A 14,774-nucleotide genomic window follows, 5' to 3' on the forward strand; every position below is an offset into this window, starting at 1 on the left:
TACTGTTGCATGATAAATATTTCCATAATATGGAGCTTTTAAGGATTAGTTTATTCAAATACTTGACATTATGAGATGGAGTAGAACCTCCAAATGTACTATTTTCATAAGGATCATTTATTTTCCAAAGAAACAACATCTATCAACACGTATTATTTTGGTGTTTCACTTTATTAATATAGATCCCTACAATGCAAGTCTGCTACACTATGACATAAAAAAAACTTAAAGGAAGTTAAACTAGTAATTCCTCAGCCTTTTAAAAATGTGTGTGCTGACAGTTATACTACAATCTTTTATTAAACTTAGAAAACTGTGAAAAAATACAATAGCATGGAAGAATCTTCTTTGAAAATGAACTTAAAAGGTTGAAGGACTATTCAACATTCTCCACACTATTAGCATACCTTATTTGATTATTAGCTTGTGTTTAATCTCCCTTGACAAATAATTTACCTTTGTTAATAATCATTTAGCACTGTGAAGCAATTCTCATACATTCATGGGAATGAATTTTAAACAGTAGCCATTGTTAAGATCCTGTGAATGCAATTAAGAGAGAGAGTGAAGAAAATCATGGGAGAGGGCAATGCAGAGCAGCTCGCCAGCTCGCTATTAGTCTTGTTCATTCACACCCATCTCCCTGACAGTGATGACTGCACACTTCCCACAATTCTAAGACCTGTTTGAAGGTTTCAACAGATGCTTTTGAGGCTGAGAAACATTTTTATTAACTGACCATAAGGTGCAGCTTATCATATTGAGTAAAAGTAGAAATAAATATCTGGCAACAACTTTACAATTCAGTGAATTTATGAAAGACTTCAGAGAATGTCAGAGCTGGAGGGAGTCTCAGAGATCATCTCAACCATATCACTCATTGTGGTAGACGAAAACCTGAGGCACAGAGGAAAACAAAGATTCTCAAGGCATAACCAGCATAAGTTGATTCTGACTTGCAATTTTTCCATTAATTCTCCATCTCCTCTGAGGACTCTCCATGAAGTTGAATGTGCATGTTTCATTAACTTTACTGCCTAAGGTGTTTACCAGTTGTCCAATTTAGTCTCTGGTGTCATCTTTCAGAACAACGGGGGAACTTGTGATTTTTTTTTTATGCACTAACAAAAGTGAATTTTCAGTTATTTGAAATGAACAATGTCCTCTCCCCACTGTCCCTTCCCTTAGGAAGTCACCATAGTGACCACAAGAAGGGTTTTATACACAAACAGGATGAATAAAGCCACCAGCTTTTCACAGTGAGAAGTGAAGGCGTGAACCCACGGGCGACGGAACATGCACTGTTGAGCATTCACAGACTAAGTTTAGTGAATACCAAGTTCTAGACATCCTTCAGGCAGTGTATCACCAAGTCCAACAAGAAAGTTCAGCTAACATTTTTCCAACAAGGAACAAAGAATGGTAACCTGCTCCAAAAACCTTCAAACCTCATTTTCTTAGGAACACTAATCACTTTTGTGAAATATGGGATGCTACAGTTATCTATGATAAACTTCCCTTTACTGGGCTACCTCTTCATAAAATCTCTACTCGTTGAATTCAAGCGAAATGTATAAACAGTGAACACTGCAAGATTTGGGGCAACAGGAATCTAGCTTCTGATATTCTGTCTAAAATAAATATAAGCTGCTACTTCTCAAAAAGTGTCAAATTGCAATTGATGTGTTCAGTTTCATCTAGGTTGCAAGTCTACCAATGCAGCCCATGGGTCAAATAAATGGGTTGAGGCTCCAGGCAGTGGTAACCTGGGATAAGTTCAGAAGTTCCCAAATCAGCAGCCGGGAGCCACGAGCTAAATACATAACAGATGCCAATCAGACAGCTATCAAAGGCGCCCCCTTTCCGAGCCACATCTCTGCTTCAAGCCTCTGGAGGTTAGCGACCAGGGTCCAGTCACCATCAAATTATCAGCCCAACACTGACGCTGGAAAAATCAGTGTGCTCTCCTGGCCCCCAAAGCCAGCGAGCTCCTGGAGAGGTCAGAGCTGTCTTTAGCTCCTGTCACTCTTCCAACAAGCAGACACAAAAACAAACAACAAAAGGAATTGTTCGCAACCCCCAAGGGAGGCAGCATGCATTAAAAAGACATGAACCTCGTCCTACCTTGCATCCAAACATCAACGACAAAGTGTTGTTGGTGCAAGCAACTTTGCAGTGGCAAATCATTGGTGTAAAACAGTCAGGGTCCTTAACAACAGGGGACATTCCTTCTGGGCTGCGGCAGTGGCAGCTCGCTGGGGGACCCCAACACTGTGCTCCGCCGGCACATGGAGCGACAGCCTAGACCAAGCCGCCGCTTCGATCGCTGCCCCCAGCGCCCAGCGCAGCCATCCCGAAGCCCCGGTGGAAGCAACGCCGCCGCGGGCAAGTACCGAGAAATCTTGGGGTCTCCCTTCCCTTGGGGAACGAAGCCTGGGGATGGGGGAGGACCAAGGAGGGTTCCCCTGGGTATGATGAATTTGGGGGAGATAAAATAAATAAATAAAACAATAAAAATAATGGGAAGCGAGGAGCTTAGAGGAGGGTTCAAAGGAGGTGGGGCAGTATTAGCATGTAAAAGGATGTGCCCGCCTACTCGCTTCAGTCACACAAGATTGTCATGCGAGCTGAAGGGGGCTGAAATGATTTCCTCCTAAGGGGGGAGAAAAACATACTGCAGCTCCCGATTTGGTAAGGAGCCAGTGGCTTGCTGCAATCCGGAGTCACGGTGGGGTGCGCTGGCCGGCCAAGTGGGGTTGGAGGGAGGGGCCGAGAGAGGGAGGGAGAACTGTGCTTGCCAGTGTGCGCCAGTCGGCAAGCGCTCTCGGTGCCCCTAAGCAGCCTCTGGTGTCGATACACGGGACCTCCCCACGCTGATGTGACCCCGAGACCACACTTAGGCCCCATCGCTACTGCCGACAGCGTGCAGACCTCCAAGGCCGAGTTCAGGAGGAGAGGCCAGCAAGCCCGGAGCCTTGCAGGGAGCATCCTCCCCGCCGTCTGACAACGGTGTGCGGGCTTGGGGGTGGGTGCGGATGGGGGTAGGGAGTGGGAGTTGGACAGCAAGGGATCGGGCTGGAAACAATTGCGATGATGCCCTACAACCTCGACTTCTGGGGTGAGCAAGCTTACTCATTTCCTAGGTAGCAGAAGTAGTCCCAGTCCCAAGGTATCTATCTGACACAAAATTATTCAAACCCCAAAAGGAGGAGTCCTCCATCTCCCCCACCTTAATGTCCTAAAGGTTTACAAAAGCCCCAGAAGTACTGGTGTTGGTCTGGAAGCATGAATGAAAAAAAAAAAAAAATTGACAGATGTTTTATTGTTGTTTTAATTGAGGCTATCAAATTAGCAAAATGATGCAAAAGATCAGCAATAGAGCTGGCACATCTGCAAACCTGCTTATTTAAGAACATCTCCCCCCCTTAAAAATGTCGCACATAATGTGTGGGGTAAAAAGTGGGTAAAAGTACAACTCTCTGGTTGCCACCTGGGTGCCTGGCAATACACCTCACAGATACAGATGGTTAGTGCAAAGAGAGCAAGACATCAGTGTCTAGAATCAGACCCTGGCTCTGGTGAGGAGTGTGGCTTTATGTAAGAGGCATACATTATTTGAATTCCTGTTTGCTTATCTGGAAAGTGGGGCTAGCATTCTTAACCTGGGCTCTTCAGATTTGCTATGAAGACTGGACAAAAATGAACACCACATTCCTGTGGTGTACCCCTGTATGTGGGAGCCACTAAACTAGAGCTTTTGACATTTCTTCATCTGAGAGGTAATGTCATTGGACACAGTTTTACTTGGGAGGAATTGACTCCCTGAGGAGTTACATGACTTGCCCAAGTCACACAATCAATAAGGCAAGAAGGTGCGGTTTGAAGAGGAACGATAGAGGTTAGTTGACACAGGGACATTTCAGGAGCTATACACATCTCCAGAAGGATGTCCCAGTCTCGAGATGTATTTAGGAAGGGCCAGGCCTATCACAGTGACATAAATGTGCTAGTTCCAAATCTCTCTTTAAAAGGACACTGAACTCAGCAATTAGTAAAATACAACAACATAAAGAGTACTAAATATCCACTGCACATTCTGTAGAAACACTGCTCTTCTTTGGACTTCTACCAGAATACCAGCCCACTTATCCTCTAATCCCAGAAGAGTCCCCAAAGCAGTATATGATTTCCTGCTTACAGAATTGGAACAAAAGAATAAAGCGACTTCTTTGTCAAATACAGGGACTTAGATGTTTTCTTTCACTTAAGTGCATCTAAAATACATGAATCTTCTACTCATGTTAAAAAAAAAAAAAGAAACTTGATTTGTGCCTGGACTCCTGGATTATTGTCAAGAATATAGATGCTCAGTCCCAACCCTATAGTGTCATCTCATGGACTAGCAACACATCAACAAATCTACATTTTTAATTTCCACACTTCTTGTGAGGGGATAAATGGGTCTTGTCAATCAAATTAAGACCTTTTTGAAAGGAAGTCAATATGAATTGAAGTATGAACAGTAATCAGCACAGGAAGACCATCCAGGTTGAGTTAAATCTGATTCTGACTAAAAAGGGGAGACATGCTTCAGGCTGTGAAGTTCTTACAGTAAGTGCAGATGCCTTTATTTAGTGGATTTCTCTATTAGGAAGAAGGACTGATTCATTGTAGTCAGTATCTGGGAGCTATCGGGAGCCAAGACTTTTGATACGTATGTGTTTAAGTATACTAAGCCACATTTTAGAAACGCCATTCTGGTCTGAGGCCTTCTGTGAAATCACAAAGTTACATTTACAGAATAACTATCCCTTTGTGTTACCATAAAATGTGTGACTATGAGAGCACTTCCACCTACAGAGCAGCTATAATTATAGTTATTTTTTTTCCAAATGAGAATAGATTCTAAAAAAGTTGTACAATATTTCCCTTATTCATTAGCCTATAATTTTGACTTCAAACACCCCAAAAGTATCATATGCTCTATATTGTGGTGTTCCAATAATATCTAACACAGTATTTCCCTAGAGAATTACCCAAGCTAAGGCTGACCTCCTATTCTAGGGCGGCTTTAAAGGCTACTGTGTTCAAGTTATTTCCCATTTTATCATGTGTGCTGGTTTAGACTGATAAAACCGAATGACAAAACATGAAACAAAAATGCATCTTTCATTTTCCTTGACCTTTTATGCTTAGCTTTAATCAGTGAGAGTTCCGTTATCTCTATATTTCTATATATACACACTCACATACACTTGCATCTGTGTTTATCTGATATCTGTTTGCATGTTTTTGATAGAATGCTATCTCATAATTCTTAAGTTTCAGCTCCAGGGTGAACTGAAGGAGAGAAAGAAGGGAGTAAATTAGGGAATTGATAATGTACTCTACAGTTACCACCAGTAACCACTCCTCTGTTACAAAATGAGTCACTGTAACTTTAAGACAAGAGCAAATTTTATTATTGGCTTGAAAAACACTACTTTGGGAATATACTGCATGAGGGTCTACTGCAATATTTTTTAGAAAGAAATATTACTAGGGAATGCCAGAAAATGATGAATGTGTTTTAGTAGTTAAACTGACTCCCCTTAATTTGATATTTAAATGATTAATAACATTTATAATTCTTCCTGATAATCATGACTTTATCAAGTGATACATGATCACTACACAGTGTTACACCTTTTTCCTAATGAAATTTTTCTTAAAATGGAGTTATAACCATGAAAACGCTATTATCAATAATTGTGAACTGAGGTTTAATCTTTCATTTCTTGTTTTTATTACTGCTAATCAGAAATGTGGGCAAGGTAGGAGCATTTACTAATCATCTGTTTCTTTCTTGATGATCCCTGCCCTAGCAGTTTTTAAATAGAAATTGTTCATAGGGGAAGGAAAAAGACAAGATTGACATTAGCAGACCTAGTACTGCTTCTACTGACTATCAGCAAACTGTGACTTGGCAGCAAACTGTTCAGCCTGTCTCAATTTCCTTGTTGATTAAGATGAAATGAGTTTAATCCTAATGCTGAGCTTCCCTGTTTGTACTTTCAAATACATGTTCTCAAGAATGTTAAAGGAAATTTGAGAAACCATTTTGTTCTTTGTCTTTATTAAACAAACCCTTCTATAGTGTATATTACTTGCTGTCCACTAATATAGTGGTTGTAAAAAGCACTGTTCTATATTCAGCAGCGTGCTATGGCCACATCTATTGGTGAAGGCAGATTGTGTCTGGTTCTTACTAACTCCACTTTCAGTGACAGCAAGCTGGTAGCTTGGAGTCAATCACAGAGTGTTGATATCATGTAAGTTGTCAAACACCATGAAGATTTTTTTCTTCATGAAAAATATTACCAGTGCAGTATTGACATGTTTTAAAATCTATATTAACTTATTTGATCATTGCAGCCATTCAATTTAACTAACACATAAAATGAATCACAGAGAGATTAAATAAATCCTAATGTCGTGAAAATGGTCTGATCAATAAATCAGATTTTTGGGAATGATAAAATTCAACCACAAATGTTTATTCTAACTCATGTTAGATACAATTCCTTCACTGCTAACAATAGTCCATGCTGTTTCATAAACAGAAGATAGCTACTATTAGAAACATAATGTTCACACAGCAGTAGGAAAAATGGTCAATGGCTGAAAACACAGACTCTGAAAACTTCCTTTGAGACAAGACAAACAACAAAAACCCTGTATTCCTGTTCACATACGATTATCCACGGAATTCTGTGTTACCACCGTGACACCATTGAATGGGAGAAATTTTCTCAGGAGGAGGAAGGAGAAAAAACAGGAAATAGCAATGCAATAGATCACAGTGTAGTTGGGTGATACAACCAGGATTTGTAGCCAACCAATCTGATTTGATCGATCAAGCTAATAACAAGTAAACCATACTTCCTGTCACATATAGCTAACATCTCCCATTTTTTTTTTGTCTACTTTCCCTAATAAAGGTTGCACTTAGTAATTTTTTTGAGGAAAGTCTTCTTACGATTCCTGTAAATAAAGTGTGGTAAATTGAGAGAATAATTTTAACTTCAGAGCCAATCAGTCTCTAGTTTATTTTTCCCACTTTTCTGTTCCTTCCCCTTTCAAATTAAAGTTCTTCTATTATTTCTAGTCTATAATACAATTCTTTCATGAAGTAGTTCAACAGTAAGTCGTGCAAGCCAAACTATGTTTTATCATTGAATCTCCTGAAAAGTGTAAGAAAGGCTGTAAGATATATACATATTTTTTTTCTGTGACCTGTGTTTACCATTTAATTGATGAAAATGAATTATGATAAAAGCTAATAGTGGTTCTTCCTAACAGTAGGAAAATATACATAATTAACTACTAATAAATGCACATAGGATGCTGGACCAACCTACTTCTCTAAATTAGCATTTCCTGCTCTGTAAATGAGAATAATGCTTGGGTTGCAATAAGGCATAAATGAGATAATGTATTACAAAATACCCATCACTATTATCTTGTTTATGGTAGGCACTCATACTGTAGGGGCACTGTGTATATTTCCGATTTTATTTTTTCAATTAGGGAAAATAGGAAAGAATAAAGCGGCTTGACTCATATAATACATATAATTTCTTTATACTGAAAACTGCTGCCTTACACGCTCTTGCCCAGTGACTCCCTTCAGACTCTCAGTATGCCCATGCCCATCTCACTGAGCAGCACGCACTGCAGTGAGATTTTGTCAGGTCATTTACAAGCTGATTGTTCTATGTGTCATGTGGCCCCCAAGGTTCTCAACTCTCTGTGTTCTCTGTGGTCTCTGAGGCTTCATATTTTCACTTGTCTTTCCCCTCAAAGACTCTGAGTAAATCCCATTTTATGACTGATCGAGTTTTATTTGTGTCATATGTGGCTTGTCTGTTTAACTTGGAAATACATTTCTTGTATCACTTACAGTGTGAATGATTAGACAATAAAAGGATGAAGAACTGATGAACATACATGTCAGGCAGTTTCCACTTAGGTAATAGGTGATCTAGTATAGATTTTTGTCTCCTAATGAATCCTTAATTCCATCTCCGGCTTGGATGGTTTACATCCTTTGTTGAAGAAATGCCAGTGCATTGATTCAGAGTCAATTTTGGCATTTGGTTTTAGCAGCAAATGTTTTGAGGTAATTATTGTATTCACTCTTAATAAGGCCAATCTTTTACCTTTAGTATTTATCATGATAGTCGCTTATACTAATTTTCACTGTTTCAAGAAAGGAATTGCAAATCACTCTCCTATGTACTATTGTGAGAATTTATTAACAAAATCAAAATAAAAAATAATTCCTAAGACATATTGTTCACAACACTTGATTTCAGCGTTATAGGAAAATTAAGGTCCAAATTCCAACCCAAATGTTCACAGTTGTAAGTATGAGTTGGTCACATAATCTCTTTGATAGTTAATTTGTTCACCTATTGAAAAAGGGAGGAGTTTATGGAATAACAGGACATAAAGGCAAAACTTTTCCAAGGTACAACTAAAATGTGATATTTGAAAATATTTGTCAAAATGCCTGGCAAATATTATTAATAAATTCTTTCTAATCATCAATGATTCACTTGCTGATTGTTTCACTCATTTATTCATTCATTAGACACCAAAACTGGGCAAAACATTTATTTTAAATAAATGTAAACTGTACACATTAAAATTACTATGAATCATCACCTCTGTTTTAATATTGTACTTGCCCAGCTGTGAAACAAAGGAGTAGTATTTCATTGTTAAACCTACATTAAATTGGAGTTCAACTTAGAAAGCAGCAGTGCAGGGGGAAGTGCAGGGGGAAAAGCCAGAAACATGGCTTTTTAAAAGAGGTTTATATCATTACTGTGTGTTTTTCTAATACTGATACATTTTATTTTCATGTGAATAATAAATGACTCTTCTAGCTGCAGGAACTAAATAAGGTGACTTATTTAGCTGGAAGAATACTACTCCATTTAAAGTAGCAGACAGGAATCTTAGTTCATTATACTGAATTAAATGAAAGGATTACTCAATAAAAAGAGATATCAGATGTCCCTTACAACCTCCAGCCACAAATCAGGGAATAAAGATTATGCCACAGTTATCTCTTCTTTCTTTTGTAAAATGCAAACTGATGGATAATTTCCCTAATATAAAGAGAGTGAAACTAAACTTCCATTTCTGTTTGTTTAAAACATCATCATTGTAGATAATTACCTTATGGTACAATGTATGAAATACACCTTTTATACAACTGGTGGAGTTTTCTTCCTTTATTATAAGAAAAATCAACCTCAAGTTGGCCAGTGGAAAATTTGAATAATAATTAGGAAATCTTTGGCATCTTACTATGGATAAACATTTACTTGGTTTATGATATTAGTATATTAGGTTTCTCTCTTCCTTTTGGTTGCTTAATTACTCTTTATTCACTATACACTCATTATAGTGACCAAATTTAAGATCATGGCAATTAAAATTGTTCATGAGGATATAAAGCAACTAAAATTTTCATATAAGCTAGCAGTAATATAAAATAGTACAATTACTTTGTAAAATTGACCGGTTTCACATTTCTTAAAAAGTTAACACAAATGCACCATACAAATCAGCCATTCCATTTTTAGGTATTTAGGAGTAATTCAAATGTACATTCATATATAGATTTGAACACAAATATTCATTACAACTACATTCATAATTTCTCTCAACTGTAAATATGTTATAAATATACCCATACATCAATAAGTAAATGGATAAACCAAGGTATATCCTTCAAACTTCAAAACCATTATGTGAAAAACCTATATGAAAGACAGATGTGAAGTTTAAAACTATACAATCCCACTTACTTAAAAATTTGAGAAAAAAGTATATATGGTGATAGAAAGTAGATTAATTGTCCAAGCTTCCAGGTAGAGGGAACGAAGTAGTGAAATGAATATGATCAATCTTTAGAATCATGGACATCTTCTGCATTTTTACTGTGGTGGTGGCTTCATAAGCATACATGTTTTGCAAAATTCCTCAAATTTTCAATTTCAAAAAGGTTTTTTTCTCTGATGAGGTCCCCTGGTGGCCTAAATGAGCAGACAGTCAAATCCCTTGTGGGCATCTGTGCATGCTGTCATTTAGGCCAGCAGGGGATATCAATTGCCTCATGAGAGGTTGGCAAGTAAAACAGGTTGGACAAATCTCCTGGGCAAGTTTTGCAGCATGTTTCTGGGTCTGTGGATGCACTAAGGAGGACTTTGTCAACCAGCAGACCTTGGAAAGATTTTCTTAAAACCAACAACTTCTCAGAACTTTCAAAACCAATCAAGTAACACCCTTGGAGCACTCTTTCCCTCATTGGGATCACTAAGGCATCATCAAATGGCCATTGCCCATCCTGGGGTGTTGATATGGTTTGACAGCAAGGCTTTGTTCTCTGCCTCACCTCCCCTGGAGACACAGGAGAGAAAAAAAGAACTGAAATATTTTTCCCACCCACCTTCCTCTGTACCTGAACTTCCCCACCCACTCAGTGGTCCATATAGGTGTACATTCCTCTCTACTACGTAAACAATATCAAAAAGAAAATTAAAAAGCTTTTAAAAAGTTCCTTTCATTTTATGTAAATTATATCTACTGTATATTGATTCAACATTTATTTGGCTTAAAGATTCAAGACAAAGGATTCTGTTAATTTTCTAGGAAAGTAGTTAAACACTAGTGCGGGTTTATCAAAGTGATTCCAAAATTACTTCCTTCATGAATAACTTATTATATAAGTTGTTGATTTCCTACTTTGTGACAACAGATAAAATTACAAATATAGCTCAGTTTTCTAGAATGTAAAAAGAAAAAAAATGTAGGAATTTTCCAAGACCATTAGAAAAAGAAATACTTAATTCGTTCTTATGTGAATCTTATCTGAGATTTTAACAGGTTTCATAGATAGATTAAAAAGTGTGTTGATTCATTTGAAAGAATCACAGAGAAAATGAGAAAGAGAATCAGAGAAAGAGATAGATTTTCATTCTCTGGCTCACTCCACACACATTCGCAACAGCTAGAGCAGGACCAGGCTAAAGCCAGGAGCTGGTGAAAGCAGCACTTTTACCCAGCATACCACAATGTTAGTCCCAAAACAGAACCTTAATGATGCAAATTTTGTGGTAAATACAGCCCAAAGTTTTAGGGCTGAAAACTGAAAAATAGAGATGAAACAGTACCTATATGACTGAAAAATGGAATTCATTGACTCAAGGACCTAAGCTTTTGTTTGAATATAACAGTCTCTGTTTATACTTTACATAGATTTAACAGTAAGTCAAAGAAAGAAAAATCAAGCGGGAGACACCTAGCCATTTTACATAAAGCAGAACTAAACCCATACAGGACTACACAAAACGAACTCACTTTTATGCATAAAGATGCCCTTGTATATTTATACTCATAACCATTCTATAATTCTGAAGACCAGTTAGTGGAGATTCCTGTTTTTGGTTTATTTGCTTCTGTTTTTATTTTACAGGATGTAGTGGGGTGTTCCTTGGGCCTCTGTCCTAGGTAGTCCAATATTACACTGTCACAGTGAATACTGATCAGATTTTGAGCCCCAAAATGCTGAGATACACTCTGTATTTACTCCAGCTTCCAAAAAGTTGGAGATCATCACTGCTGCTGCTTCTCTGGGCAATTATTAATAAAAAGGGAAGATTCCAACAGTGGAGAATAAAAAGCAGTCATATTGCTTGTTCTTGAATCCAGATGCTACCACCTACTGGCCAAAGCTTCCTGGGCAAATGTAAATGCCTCAGCTTCTTCATTCAAAAGCATGAGGACTGCAAGAGTGCTTATCTCAAAATCTTCAGAGATCCAAATGATTTAAAGCTATAAGTGCCCTAGTACACTGCTCTATATATGGCAAATAAACCTCATTATTATTATTTCTATTGATATTGTTCTAATTATTGCTGTATGCTCTTGATAGGATACATAATATCCTCTCAAGTATTTAAACATCAGCTTTAATGCTATGCCTTTGAAGTCTTTGTTGCCTCTTTCCTCTCAACAACTTTGGACTTTATATGTTTTTCTATTTACACTTGGGAAAAAATTTATGTGATTGGGTACAGAGGATGTACATGAGACAAACAAAAAAATGTACCCTATTCTTATTAAATCATTTTCCCCGTGTGGAGATGAAAACTGGAAAAAATTTGAAGCTGCTCCAGGATTTTCTAGTTTATAAAGGGTAAATCTGGCTGCAAAGCTATCCATAAAATCCCAACTTCAGTGTTCCTTGTAATACACTATGCCACTGCTCACAGCTCACAGCTATTATTCATGCTTCAGATTCTTTAATAATTCCCTCTCCCACTAATGTGTGTTTCCTTCATTGATTGGCACACAATTGATAGGAATTTTTGCTTAGCTAATTACTAAGTAAAAAAAAAAAAACAGAACAAATGGTTAAAATACACTCTAAGTGCTTTTTAATAAACATTTTCTTAAAGATTTTTGTTGAAAATCTATGTATAAAGTAATCTGGGGTGCACAAAGAAGACACACATTCATGTTATGTAAAATGTTTCCATACTTAAAATTATATGCTCCCGATACTCTAACCTCTACTGGTTCTCATGAGAGCCAGGTTGGATGTAGCACAGGCCAGGCTAGGTCTTCACTGCCGCTGAACCACATGAAAGGTGTTCTGGGCATCAACCAGGTATCGCTGGGCTGCAACACCCAACAGCAAGAACAAGATGGGTGTGGGGTGGTTCAGCAAGGCCACCGTTCTTGCCAGGAGAGGAGATGAACAAAGTCAACCTGAGCCAAGGACCTACTGGTGTGCGTGAGAATTGCCACTGGAAGCAAATTCGATGGAGGAGTATGAGAAACTCCTTCATAGGAACATACTCCCAGCAGGTGAGTGCAAGAATCAAGACAAAGAGCAACCCAGACCAGGCCAGGTTACAGTACCCGTCGGCATACATGTGGGACAGATCTGGGGACAGACCAGTCTGGGCCAGTTCATGATACCCACCGGCAGATCTGAGAACCCGTATGGGGGGAAGAAGGAGCCATATCAGGTCGCAAAACAAGCCAGTTCACATTAGGATGTGACAACAATCAGGCTGGGCTGGGATAGGGTGCAGCACCCACCAGTAGGAGCTAGAACAGGGTGCAGGCTAGATCAGACCAGTCTGCTCAGTGAGATTGTAGATGCTGAGGTGAGTCATGCCAGTCTGGGGCCAGCAGGAGCCAGGTTCGTGGATGCCAGGTGTGGGGGATCTGACAGGACTCAAGTAGCTTGGTTCAGGTTCTGGAGTCCACCTGTGTGGTGGGGACAGGTTTGTGAGCCCCAGTTTGCGAGCCCCAGTTTGCGAGCCCCAGTTTGCGAGGGGATTCGGCAAGACTCAAGTCGCCTAGCTTGGGTCCTTGGGCCCGCCTGCAAGAAGAGTTGTTGGGTTTGTGAGCTTCAGGGTAGGAGATCCAGCGGGGCTTGGGTCATTTGCCCCCATCCGCCTACGAGGGGGGTGCCGGGTTCATGAGCCCTGGGGAGTAGGGGATCCAGTGAGGGCTGGGAAACTGGCCCAGGTCCTTGAGCTCACCTGCAAGAGCATTTCCTACTTAGTGAAAAAGGCAGAACAGTGGACACAGGCCCAGCTGTAAAAGGAGAATATGGCAACTCCTTTGGTGCCATAGCAGAAGGAGAAGAGAACAAACTGGACAACTACCCCAGTCAAACAATGATGACAAAAATCTCAGTGAATGGAAACTTGAGGATTATTATGTCAACCAATGGACATTGGGAGGGTGGCTTCATCCTTGAATCGGTGAAATCGACATTTTAGAACTGTGCAAACCACTTGGGCAGAACCCTCGGAATATGTATACATGGAGACTCTGGGTTGATATGAGGTGGTGATCCTTCATATTTGGAAAGTCATGTGTGGCTTCCCTCTTTGTTTCTCTCCTTCCCCCAGAAACAATACGTTTAGCAAATTTGGAAAAAATAAGTTTACCTAATTTTCCCTAAACCTTGATCCTTCCCACCCTGATCAACCATGTAATCATTATAAATAATAAAATTTAAAAAAAAATAAGAATCAGAAAAATCTCCAGAAAATAAAAATCAGATTTCTGGAGACAAAAAGCTATTACAATGGGGTTGCATGATTTAAAATTATCAAGTAGGATTGTGTTCAAAATCATTTCATTCAAATGACCATTACAGACAACACTAACCTTTCTCATCACCAAAATATTATTTATAATACTCTGCACATCCTTCAGATACCCTGGAATTTATTCTCAATGAAGATTATTTTCAGAAAAATCTCTGGCACTGAGTTTATTTTCAAAAACTTTCAGGAAAAGCAATTCGTGTCTCAACAGTGTCACAACTCTCAGTGATGCTTAAAATTGAATTCTATATTGATTGGTAGCAGTGAGAGGTCTTCTGGAGGTTCTTTAGTTTTGCCTACTATCTTTTGTTCAAATAATCTAAGTTTTTCTTCATAATCGTTTCCATTTACTTATCTTCTGATTTAGCCTATCCATCCACTGAACAGTCATAGAGTTCTAACACCTTTCAGATATATGAAGGATTAAGAATGTCTTGTGTCAGTAAGTCAGAAAGGGCTTATCATAAAGAAAAGCTAATGTGTTCAAATATAATAAATTTCATGTAGTTGAATCACAAAGTCTTTGGTGGTAAATGATAGGTCATGAATTGCTTGAATAGCTTTTACCCAGGCTTGTTTAAAATT

The 14,774-nt window shown here is 38.6% G+C and overlaps 1 protein-coding gene across 5 annotated transcripts in view; it reads right to left on the minus strand.

Annotated features, from left to right (window-relative positions):
• DLG2 (discs large MAGUK scaffold protein 2) overlaps positions 1-14,774 on the minus strand; it is a 1,763,217-nt gene that overhangs the window by 1,102,437 nt on the left and 646,006 nt on the right. Inside the window, exon 1 of one of the 5 annotated variants that reach the window (XM_040964337.1) lies at positions 2,125-2,226. The exons of the other annotated variants lie outside the window; for them this stretch is intronic. Coding sequence (XP_040820271.1) covers positions 2,125-2,226 — 102 coding nt within the window. Of the gene's footprint in view, positions 1-2,124; positions 2,227-14,774 lie in introns of those variants that run through there. 5 annotated transcript variants of the gene reach the window in all.

This window comes from Ochotona curzoniae, unplaced genomic scaffold (assembly GCF_017591425.1).
Source record: "Ochotona curzoniae isolate NIBS_2020 unplaced genomic scaffold, NIBS_Ocur_1.0 scaffold_3223, whole genome shotgun sequence".
NCBI classification, from domain to species: Eukaryota; Metazoa; Chordata; class Mammalia; order Lagomorpha; family Ochotonidae; genus Ochotona; species Ochotona curzoniae.